Source organism: Lutra lutra, chromosome X (genome assembly GCF_902655055.1).
Source record: "Lutra lutra chromosome X, mLutLut1.2, whole genome shotgun sequence".
Classification (NCBI taxonomy): domain Eukaryota; kingdom Metazoa; phylum Chordata; class Mammalia; order Carnivora; family Mustelidae; genus Lutra; species Lutra lutra.
In genome coordinates, this window is record NC_062296.1 from 1,103,981 (window position 1) to 1,115,758 (window position 11,778).

Below are 11,778 nucleotides of genomic sequence, written 5' to 3' on the forward strand. Positions count from 1 at the left end.
TCAGATGTGTGTCTACTGCACATTGTTTTCTAGTACAAATATGTCTTGTAAGCATTTGCTAGGCCCAAACCCAATTCTCAATGAATTTAAATTTTAAGGATTGAAATTTAACTGAGTATGCCTCTGCCCAGCCATGCCTTGTTCTTGATTTTAGAGTAAAAGCTTTCAACTTTCCACCGTTAAGTATGATGTTAGCTGCAGGGTTTGTCATATGTGGCCTTTATTATATTGGGGTTTATTAATTCTATGCCTAATTTATTGAAGGTTTTTATGATGAAAATACGTTGTATTTTGTCAAGTGCGTTTTCTGCATCTATGGACAAGATCCTGTGACTTTTACCTCTCATCGTAGTAATCTGGTGTTTCACGTTGATAGAAACATCCTTGTTCTCTAGCTTCAGGTCGACCCGCCACATGCCTCAGATATTAAAGCTGCCTGCCCAGGGGTGCCTGGGGGGCTCCGTCAGTGAAGCGTTTGCCTTCGGCTCAGGTCATGATCCCGGAGTCCTGGGATTGAGCCCCATGTCGGGCTCCCTGCTCAGCTGGAAACCTGCTTCTCCCTCTCCCTCTGCCTGCCGGTCCTCCTGCTTGTGCTCTCTCTCTCTCTCCTTCTCTGTCAAATAAATAAATAAAATCTTAAAAAAAAAAGTTGTCTACCCAGTAGAAAGTAAGGAAGAACAGGACTGACAGGGAGAGTTGAGTTCCAGTCTGGGGCTCGCTTTGGTGACATTGCTCAATGAAATGCTCCCTCAAGCCAGAAGCCATTGTAGACACTGGTCACCCTCTTGCTTTGACACCTTCCTCACAGACAAGACAGGTTTGCCTTTGTTTTCCCAGCTTCTTCTGGAAGACCTACTTATAGACACCCAGGCAGGTACAAGTTCATGTAGCCCCAGCGTTCTACACAGCTCAGTCTCTCTCTGCAGTGTGGACTGTCCCCAGACAATGCTTTGTTCCTCCTCTCTCCATCCCAGAGACTCACCTCTCGCACTGGGGCCTCAGCCATTCCCCTCCGAGGTCACTCTGCTGCTTTGTAAGCAGCCCCACCTTGGTGTTACATGAGGGTGTCTTTCAGTGGAAGGCGAAGAATAATCTACTTCCTCTCCTCCCCCGTCCCCCCCGCCCGAGGGGAACCACTTCCCCTTTTGTTTTCCTCAAGGACCCTTGTCATGACATTCGGGAAGAAAGCAGCAGTATAATGAACTGGAGGAACACTCTAGGGAGAGATGATGCAAGAGAGCCGCACAAAGGAGGGAGCCTCGGGGGACGAGGCCTCAGCTGACAGGTGAGTACAGAGGGTGGCGTGGGACCCACTTAACCTGCTGTCTCAGCACTTTTCTTCACAGATTTGAATCAAGGCCAATAAGCCACAAACTCTTACTTGGTCCTCTGGTGTTTTAGATTAATACATAAATACAACTGTAAAACTAAGGCGATAGTCCCACATGCTGACAGTAGTTCACATTGAATAACAGGACATAATAATTTCTCCCATTTCCTAAATGTCTTCAATTGCCTTATATTACTTGAATCTCTGAATTCCAGAACGTCTCCTTCAACATGAGAACAAAGGCAATCTTAGGAGGTGGAGAAGCTAAAATTAAACTCAGACACAGAATAGCAGGTGTTTTATTTTATGAATTTATTGAACATATAATTACCAAAGAAAACACCTGGATCCCAAGCACCGAAGTACCAAAATAGGCAAAAGATTAGGCCCCAATAATAAAGGAGCAACTACTGCAGAAATAAGTGGCCCAGTCAGGGCTGCCCGAGGATGGGACACGCAGTTCAGTTCAGCCCCCTTTATCCTGCTGCGGCTTAGAGAAAAAGGGAGGCACAATGCGCTGCACGGTCCGAATCACCAGGGAAACCTGGTCAAGACAGGAGGTGATGGAAATCTGGAGTTGGCCAGGGTCTTCAGCAGTCAGTCGGCTAACAGGGAAAACGAAATAAAATTCAGGTGAGAGGGGCAGAAGGGTACATCGCCCATCTGTCCCTTCGCACAGCAACAATCCTGGAGCATCACACTCCTTCCTTAGACTTACCCCTTCCCTGTTCCCATTACAGCTCCTCCCGAACTCGCACTGTCCCCAGCCACTCGCCACCAACCTCCCCCGGACCACCGTAAAACTAACACAGTCAGGATGTTTCCGTTTACGCTGAGCTCCTTCCGAACTGGTCCTTGAAGTTCAGCGTTTGGAGTCAGGAACCGGTAGGCAATCTCCGCCTCCATGGGTGATGGGAAAGGCACAGTGAGGACGCTGGGGAGCTATGGTTAAGGCACCATCCATAGCATCCATTTCGCCTCTGCCGCAGGCCTCCTCCTCCACGAGGCCTCTTTTCAGGCCAGGCTGACCCTCAGGCTGTCCACCCCCTCCCCCCCTGCACACACCGGCCACCCTGGACGGCCCTGCCGCTACCCCCGCATTTCCCCCAGGCTGGTTTTCCCCACCTCCACCACCATCCTCTGCCAGCAGAGGCCAAACCCCAGCCAATACCCTCCAGATGTCCAGAGTTCCTGCTCCCCTTTCAAGCCCGCTTGCCTGTGTCCCCCATCAAACCACCTTCAGCCCCTCCCCGTGCCGTCCAGCCCACAGGGGCTCCATGGAGAGGATACAACTGAAGCGGCTGGTTCCCGGGACCTCCAGCCGCGGGTGCTGCATCTCCATCAGGCCCTGGTGCGCCGGGTGCTTTCTCCATCTGACGAGCGCCCGCACACGCGGCGCCTGCCTCTCCCTCAATGCCCGGACTTCTGGGATTGCTCCGGCTTCCGCGGTGGCTGGGGTCACCGGGGTCACGGGGACCACCTGCATCACCAGGGGCTCTAGGGTCATGGAGCTCACCAGGACCACCTAGCGCACCCACCGCAATGCCCGCAGTGCCCGTCCCTTCGTGCACTGCCCTCCTGGCCCCTCCACCGCCTGCCTCAGACCCCATCTTAACTCCTGCCTCACTCCTCACGAGGCCCGGAAGGACAAGGGCCTTGCTCACCAACCTTCACCCCCTAGTGCCCACGGCGAGGCGGGACACCCAGAGCGCCTGCGCAAACACGCCCCCTGTACTGCCCCCTGGCTCGTGATTGGCTCCCACCAAGCAGCCCTAGAGACCCCGTACGTGCCCTCTGCACCCAGTCAGTGCCCGGCGGGCTTATGACGGTCCAGTGCCCGCCTGCTGCGTTTCCTTAGCGCAGCTGCCGGAGCAGGCGCCCTTGTGCTCGGGTCCTCTGCTGCTCGCACTGCCTGCTCACTCCCGACTTCCTGCCCACCCTGCCCCTCCTATAATGCCCGGTGCCCTTCAAAACCTGCGCTTCTGTCAGCCGGGCCGAGCGCGCAGGACCGGCAGGCTGACTGCATGTCCCCACATCAAGTCCTTCACTCATGGCTTATTTAAAAAGAGGCCCTGAAATATTATGCAGTCATCAAAAAAGAAATGAAATCTTGTCATTTCCAATGACATGGATAGAACTGGAGGGTATTATGCTGACTGAAATGAGTCAGGCAGAGAAAGACAATTATCATATGATCTCCCTGATATGAGGAATTTGAGAGATAGGACAGGGGGTTGTGGGAGGTAAGGAGGGAAGAAATGAAACCAGGTGGGACCCGGGAGGGAGACAAACCATTAGAAACTCTTAATCTCAAGAAGAAAACTGAGGGTTGCTGGGGGCTGGGGGTAGGGATAGGGTGGCTAGGGGATGGACGCTGGGGAGGGTATGTGCTATGGTGAGTGCTGTGAATTGTGTAAGCCTGATGATTCACAGACCTGCACCCCTGTGGCTAATAATACATTATATGTTAATTTAAAAATAAAAAATAAAAATAAAAAACAAGCCCTGAGCTGGATTTGGCCATGAAGCTGTAGTTTGCCAATTCCTGTTCTATGTCTTAACAGATTGTGTTGGCTGCTTCTCTCATTTCCAAAGATTAAGAATCTCTTATGGTCTGTCTCCCTCTCTGGTTTCATCTTGTTTCATTTTTTCCCAGTCGTCCCCTATGATCCTCTGTCTTTTTTTCTGCAATTCCACATATCAGTGAGATCATATGACAATTGTCTTTCTCTGATTGACTTATTTTGCTTACCATAATACCCTCTTGTTCCAACCACACTGTTGCAAATGGCAAGATTTCAATTTTCTGATGGCTGCATAGTATTCCATTGTGTGTGTGTGTGTGTGTGTTTATGCCACTTCTTCTTTATCCATTCATCTGTTGATGGACATCTGGATCTGGGCTCTTTCCATAGTTTGGCTATTGTAGACATTGCTGCTATAAACACTGGGGTGCATGTGCCCCTTCGCATCACTACATTTGTATCTTTAGGGTAAATACCCAGTAGTGTGATTGCTGGGTTGTAGAGTAGCTCTATTTTCAACTGTCTGAGGAAACTCCATGCTGTTTTCCAGAGTATCTGCTCCAGCTTGCATTCCCACCAACAGTGTAGGGGGTTCCCCTTTCTTCGCATCCTCACCAGCATCTGTCATTCCCTGACTGATTAGTTTTAGCAACTTTGACTGGTGTGGGGTGGTATCTCACTGTAATTTTGATCTGTATTTCCCTGATGCTGAGATATGTTGAGCATTTTTTCATGTGTCTGTTGGCCATTTGGAGAAATGTCTGTTCATGTCTTCTGCCTACTTCTTGATTGGATTATTCGTTCTTGGGTGTTCACTTTGGTAAGTTCTTTATAGATTTTGGATACGAGCCCTTTATCTGATATGTCATTTGCAAATATCTTCTCCCATTCTGTCAATTGTCCTTTGGTTTTGTCAACTATTTCCTTTGCTGTGCAAAAGCTTTTGATCTTGATGAAATCCCAGTAGTTCCTTTTTCCCTTCGTTTCCCTTACCTTTGTTTCCCTTGCCTTTGGAGATGTGTCTAGCCAGAAGTTGCTGTGGGCAAGATCAAAGAGGTGCTGCCTGTGTTCTTCTCTAGAATATTGATGGATTTCTGTCTCACATTGAGGTCTTTCATCCACTCTGAGTCTAATTTTGTGTGTGGTGTAAGAAGGTGGTCCAGTCTCATTCTTCTGTGTGTGTCTGTCCAGTTTTCCCAACACCATTTGTTGAAGAGACTGTCTTTTTTCTATTCCCTATTCTTTCCTGCTTTGTCAAAGATTGGTTGACCATACAGTTGAGGGTCCATTTCTGGGCTCTCTATTCTGTTCCTTTGATCTATGTGTCTGCTTTTGTGCCAGTGCCATACTGTCTTGATGATTACAGCTTGTAATAGAGCTTGAAGTCTGGCATTGTGATGTCACCAGCTGCAGTTTTCTTTTTCAACATTCCTTTGGTATGTGGGGTCTTTTCTTCTTCCATACAAATTTTAGGAATGTTCCAGTTCTGTGAAAAAAAGTTGATGGTATTTTGATAGGAGTTGTATTGAATGTGTAGATTGCTCTAGGTAGCATAGACACTTCAACAATATTTGTTCTTCCAATCCATGAGTATAGAATGTTTTTCCATTTCTTTGTGTCTTCCTCAATTTCTTTCATAAGTGTTCTATAATTTTCTGAGTACATTTCCTTTGCTTCTTTGGAAAGTTTTACTCCTTTGAATTTCCTTTTTTAACTTTAAAAGATATGGAATTGGTAATGGGGGAGTTAGCTTCTTTAGAGAAAAAAAGTCTCTATTAAAACCACCTTTTTCGGGGCACCTGGGTGGCTCAGTAGGTTAAGCCTGTGCCTTTGGCTCAGGTCATGACCCCAGGGTCCTGGGATCAAGCCCCACATTGGGCTCTCTGCTTCCCCCTTCCCTGCCTGCCTCTCTGCCTGCTTGTGATCTCTGTCTGTCAAATAAATAAATAAAATCTTTTAAAAAAAAAAAAACCTTTTTCAACAAAATAATCGTCATTGCCATCCTTACCTTCACACTTCTCGTTATTTTCTTATCATCTTTGTCTTCTTTCTGTTCCACTTTTTCTTGCTTTTCCAGCCTTTACAACTCCATTTTCTGTCCTTACCTCAGGTCTCTGTTAGCCACATAGTCGATAATACCCATTCTGCATTTTTCTCCATCTGAACAACTTTATTATCCGCTCATTTCTTCCAGTTTCTTTGTGGCATCTCCCATGGAAAGGACTAGAATGTGATGCTCAGAACAAAATAAGGAAATGAACAAAGGGCTCTTGAATGCATTTGGATTGTTGGGTTGTTTCCTTTCTTATTTAGGGGAGAATGAGCTGTGCCTGCGTCTGCTATGTCTTGCCTTTTGCAGAGCATTTGCTGTATGAGACTGAAGCATATAGGTGAGGCTTCTGATGCTCATCTTGGCACCATCTGCACCCTCAATTCTATCCCTTTGGTCTATATGTCTATCCTTAAACCACCACATTGATGTTTTGATTACTGCAGTTTTGTAATAAGTTTTGGAATCCAGAAGTGTGGGTCCTCTAACTTTGTTCCTTTTTTTCAAAATTCTTTTGGTTAATCATGCCCCCTTGCAATTCCACATGAATATAAAGATTGACGTTTCTATTTCTGAAAAAAAAAAAAAGAAAGTTGGAATTTTTATGGGTATTGCCTTGAATCTTTAGATCACTTTGGGTGGTATTGCCACCTTCACAAAATTAAATCTTTCAGTCCAGAGAGTCCAGAAATAAACCCATACATCCACGGCCTTATGATTTTTAACAGAAGTGCCAAGACCATCTGCAATGGAGAAAGAATAAAGTTGGACCCTTACCAAATTCCATATACAAAAATTGACTCAAAATGGATCAAACACCTAAATGGAATGTCTTTCCATTTATTTAGGTCTTCTTTAATTTCTTTCAGCAATGTTTTGTAGCTTTCATGTTTAATTCTTACACCTTTTTGGTTAAATTCATTTCTAAGTATTTTATTCTTTTGATACTATTGTAAGTGGAATTGTCTTGATTTCATATTCAGAGTTCTCATTACTGATGTACAGAAAAAAACCTGATTTTTGCATGTTGATCTTGTAACCTGAAACTTTGCATAATTCATTTTTTAGCTCTAGCAGTGTTTTGTGGATTCCTTGGGGGTTTCTATATATAGGATCATATCCTCTGCAAATACAGGTAGTTTTACTTTTTCCTTTCCATTGTGGATGTCTTTTATCTCTTTTTCTTGCCTGACTGCTCTAGATGGAACTTCTAGTACAATGTCAAAAATCAGTTTTGAAAGTGGATATCCTTTCTCCTGATCTTAGAGGGAAAGTCTTCAGTCTTTCACTGTTAGGTATGATTTTGGCTCTGAATTTTTCATAAATTCCCTTTATCATGTCTAGGAAGTTTCCTTATATTCTTAGGGTTTTTAAATATTTTTATCATGGGGGGCACCTGGGTGGCTCAGTGGGTTAAAGCCTCTGCCTTCGGCTCAGGTCATGATCCCAGGGTCCCGGGATCGAGCCCCGCATCGGGCTCTCTGCTCCGCAGGGAGCCTGCTTCCTCCTCTCTCTCTCTCTCTGCCTGCCTCTCTGACTACTTGTGATCTCTGTCAAATAAATAAATAAAATCTTAAAAAATATATATTTTTATCATGAAAGGGTGCTGGATTTTGTAAAAAAATTTTATCTGTACCAGTTGAGATGATTGGGGTTTTTTTCCTTTGTTTTATTGAGTCACTGGTAGATTTCACATATGGAACCACCCTTGCATTCCTAGAACAAATCTCATTTGGTGACTCTGTGTGTAATTTTTTTTTAAAAAGATTTATTATTTTTAAAAAGATTTTATTTATTTATTTGAGAAAGAGAGCTTGAGAGAGAGCATGAGACAGGGAGAGCGCAGCAGGAGGGAGGCATAGAGGGAGAAGCAGACTCTTCACCGAGCAGGGAGCCCAATGTGGGATTCAGTCCCAGGACTCTGGGATCATGGCCTGAGCCAAAGGCAGATGCTTAAGTGACTGAGCCACCCAGGCACCCTATTTGTTTATTTTAGAGAAAGAGAGAGAAAGAGAGCACGAGTCAAGGAAGAGGGAGAATCCTTGAGCAGGCTCGCCACAGAGCAGGGCGCCCACCATGGGGGGCTCTATCTCGGGACCCTGAGATCATGAACTGGGCTGAAAGCAAGAGTCAGCCACTTAACTGATTGATCCACCCAGGTGCCCCTGTGTGTAATTTTTTAATTTGTTCCTGGATTCAGTTTGCTAGTATTGTAATGAGGATTTTTGCCTCTATGTTCATAAGGGATATTGATCTGTAGTTTTCTTGTGATATTTTTTTGGCTTTGGTATCAGGGTACTGTTAGCCTCACAAAATGAGTTACCTGTTCCCTCCTCTTCTGTTTTTTGAGTTTGAGAAGGATCAATGTTAATTCTCCTTTAAATGTTCGGTAAAATTCTCCAGTGAGGCCATCTGATCATGTATTTTCCTTCGATGGGGAATTTTTTTATTGTTGATTTAATCTCCTTACTTATTATAGATATGTTTATATTATATTACCCAAATATCGATGTAGCTTGCTCCGTCATTTCTTTCAAGTTTTTCCTCAAATGCTTACTTCTCAACAAGGTTTTCCCTGGCCATTATATCCAAAACGAATCCCCATCCACATCTCCTATCTCTCTTCCATGCTCTTTTTCCCTTCGTAATCATTGCCATATAACACACTATTTATTAACCTTATTTACTGTCGCCCCCCCCCCCCCCGCAGGAATGTAAGCTCCATGAGCAGAAGTGTCTTCCTGGATCGTTCACTGCAGGCCTAGTGACCAGCAATAGCAGATATTCAGTTACTATTTGTGGAATAAACGCATGGATAAATCAACGTATCTGGAACTCAGTGAGAGAACAGTTCCTAGACGGAGCTGACTGAGCCACACAGGGGTCCCTCAATGACTATTATTTCAAGGCAGACTGATTTCAGGTACTTTATTACACAGATCAGATCATTAAAACAATACTCTCAGGGCGCCTGGGTGGCTCAATTGGTTAAGCATGTGCTTGGGCTTGGGTCATGATCCCAGGGTCCTGGGATCGGGTCCCACATGGGGCTCCCTGCTCAGCAGGGAGTCTGCTTCTCCCTCTGCCCCTCACCCCCCACAGTTTCTCTCTCACTCACTCTCTGTTTATCTGAAATAAATAAATAAACTTTTTTTTGAAAGAAAAAGAAAAGCTGATAAATTATAAAAATCCTATTTTTAAGGGCATAGAACTACGGAAGCAATAAGAACTTAAGGGGCTGAAATTCCAGAGAGAGGAGTACTATGTAATGAACATTTGTATCCACCCCAAAACTTATATGTTGAAACCTAATTCCCAGTGTGATGATATTTGGAGGTGGGGCCTTTGGGAGGTCATCAAGTCAGAAGGGTAACTCTCATGAATGGGATTAGTGCCCTTATAAATGCAATCATACAGAGCTCCTTCATTCCCTCCACTGTGTGAGGACACAGCAAGAAGATGGCCATCTGTGAACCAGGAAGCAGGCTCTCACCAGATGCCAAACCTGCCAGCACTTCGATCTTGGATTCCCAGCCTCCAAACTATGAGAAATAAATACCTGCTATTAGAAATCACCTGGACGGGCGCCTGGGTGGCTCAGTGGGTTAAGCCGCTGCCTTCAGCTCAGGTCATGATCTCAGGGTCCTGGGATCGAGTCCCGCATCAGGTTCTCTGCTCTGCAGAGATCCTGCTTCCCTCTCTCTCTCTCTGCCTGCCTCTCCATCTACTTGTGATCTCTCTCTGTCAAATAAATAAATAAAATCTTTAAAAAAAAAAAAAAAAGAAAAGAAAAAGAAAAAAAGAAATCACCTGGACTATGGCATTTGTTACAGCGGCCTGAATGGGCTAAGACAGAAATTAGCACTGAGACGTGCTCCTGTAACAAATCTCTCAAAATGTGGAAGCAGCTTTGGAACTGGGGAATGGGTAGAGGCTGGAAGAGTTTCAAAGTACATACTAGGAAAAGCCTATATTGATGTGAACAGACAATTCTGGAGCACTGTAGAGAAAGCCACAATCTTCTTAGAGATGGCCTATGTAATCACAAACAGGATATTGGTAGAATGTAGATAATAAAGGTCATTCTGATATGGTCTCTGACAGAAATGAGCAACATTATTGGACACTGGAGGAAAGGCCATCCTTGTTAAAAAGTGGCAAAGAACTTGGCTGAATCATGTTTGTGTCCTAGTGTTTTGTGGAAGACAGAATTGACAAGCCATGAAATTGGATGTTTAGCTGAAGAAATTTCTTTTTTTTTAAGATTTTATTTATTTATTTGACACACAGAGAGAGGTCACAAGTAGGCAGAGAGGCAGGCAGAGAGAGAGGGGGAAGCAGGCTCCCCGCTGAGCAGAGAGCCCGATGCAGGGCTCAATCCCAGGACTCTGGGATCATGACCTGAGCCGAAGCCAGAGGATTAACCCACTGAGCCACCCAGGCACCTCTAGCTGAAGAAATTTCTTTTCTTTTTTTTTTTTTTTTTACATAATAAATAGTTTAATGATACTCCAACAAATGCTCAAAGAACGTGCTGTTCCTCACTAGCAATTTCTGGTTAAACAACACGTGCCAAACTGCACTGAACAACGTGCACTAAAGTGGTATTTTCACCAATCCTGCTACATCCATCAACAACGCATCACCAAGGTGATTTGTCTGATTTTCACTGAATAAATTTATGTCCCTACATACCCGAGAAAGCAATCAAGGAAGAAGTATATGTTCTTGGTTTCTGGACTCTGTGGTCACCTGTATTTTTTTTTTTTAAGTTTCACCTCCTATAAGTCTTGCAAACATTTTTGCCATTCATATTATACCAAGAAAAAAATGAATACTAAAAATGAGATAACAGAAAAACAAAAATTGATTTATTTTACTTTTATACTTCGCACAACATTTTACTGAAAATGAAGTGATTTTTAATCTATGAATAAAAGACTCTCTAAATGACACTCAGGATGTTTTACAAGTTTGGTTTTAAGATAGATTTGAATTCACAACAGGTCTTACGCACAATGATTTCAATCAGTCAGGCACTCCAAACACAATGTGGAGGTATAACAAGTATGTGACGAGTTCGTAATCGTCCAAGGGTATATAAAGACCTTTTTTAAATATGGAAAGAAATTAGTCTTTCTACAGTATTAACCCCTGAAAGCTATTCTCCTTTATAGACAACGATATTATTGTCAGTTTCATACACTTTTACTTTATAAAGAACTCCCAGAGGAAGAAATTTCTGGAGGTTTTCCCAGATATATATAGCCACATTTTCTGTCGTGCTTACAACATCTGCGAAGTATGGCACATCCAGATCCAGATTCTTATGATCGAGGGGCTTCATAATTGCCTCCTCCATATACTCTTTGAGGTCAGTCAAATTCATAACCATTCCTGTAACAGGATCAATCTCTCCATGCACTGTCACCACAACTTTATAATTGTGCCCGTGGCCATTTGGATTGTTGCATTTCCTAAACAGCTTCAAATTTTCTTCATTACTCAGAGATTTGCTGTGGAGTCGGTGGGTCGCGCTGAAGGAGACGAGGCGGGACACTCGCGCCCGGGGGTGCCCGCCCTCGCCGGCACCCGCCATGCTCATCGCCTCGCCTCCTTAGCTGAAGAAATTTCTAAGCAAATTGTTGAGGGTGCAGCTTGGCCCCTCCTGATTGCTTATAGTAAGACTTGAAAAGAAGTGATTTGAAGACAGAATTGTTAAGCAAAAAAGAAAGCATAACTTAAAGTTTTGGAAAATCCTCGGCCTATCCATATTGCAAAAAAAAATGACAACACTAAGAATGTGGCCAAGTGACCTGACCACTTGATTGGGAGATTAGTATGGATTCGCTATCTCGACAGAAGCCAGGTAC

At 44.3% G+C, this 11,778-nt stretch overlaps 2 protein-coding genes across 2 annotated transcripts; both read right to left on the reverse strand.

Annotated features, from left to right (window-relative positions):
- Window positions 1-1,668: 1,668 nt before the first annotated feature.
- Window positions 1,669-2,937, reverse strand: LOC125091334 (EKC/KEOPS complex subunit LAGE3-like). The gene is made up of 3 exons (XM_047714891.1): window positions 2,621-2,937; window positions 2,139-2,264; window positions 1,669-1,935 (listed from the first exon to the last, which is right to left on the reverse strand). Exons 1-3 carry the CDS (start codon window positions 2,701-2,703, stop codon window positions 1,797-1,799), a joined length of 348 nt encoding a protein of 115 aa, XP_047570847.1. The 5' UTR covers window positions 2,704-2,937; the 3' UTR covers window positions 1,669-1,796.
- Window positions 2,938-10,754: 7,817 nt separating this feature from the next.
- LOC125091333 (6-pyruvoyl tetrahydrobiopterin synthase-like) lies at window positions 10,755-11,518 on the reverse strand. The gene has a single exon (XM_047714890.1). It carries the CDS (start codon window positions 11,508-11,510, stop codon window positions 11,067-11,069), a length of 444 nt encoding a protein of 147 aa, XP_047570846.1. The 5' UTR covers window positions 11,511-11,518; the 3' UTR covers window positions 10,755-11,066.
- Between the last annotated feature and the right edge of the window lie 260 nt (window positions 11,519-11,778).

Bases quoted from the DNA above. Each gene is read 5' to 3' on its own strand.
- LOC125091334 (XM_047714891.1), bottom strand. From the start codon at position 2,703: ATGGAGAAAGCACCCGGCGCACCAGGGCCTGATGGAGATGCAGCACCC. The intron at 2,265-2,620 runs GTATCCTCTCCA...ATAGCTCCCCAG, and splicing joins GGGAACCAGCCGCTTCAGTT to CGTCCTCACTGTGCCTTTCC. The intron at 1,936-2,138 runs GTTAGTTTTACG...TTTCCCTGTTAG, and splicing joins AACGGAAACATCCTGACTGT to CCGACTGACTGCTGAAGACC.
- LOC125091333 (XM_047714890.1), bottom strand. From the start codon at position 11,510: ATGAGCATGGCGGGTGCCGGCGAGGGCGGGCACCCCCGGGCGCGAGTG.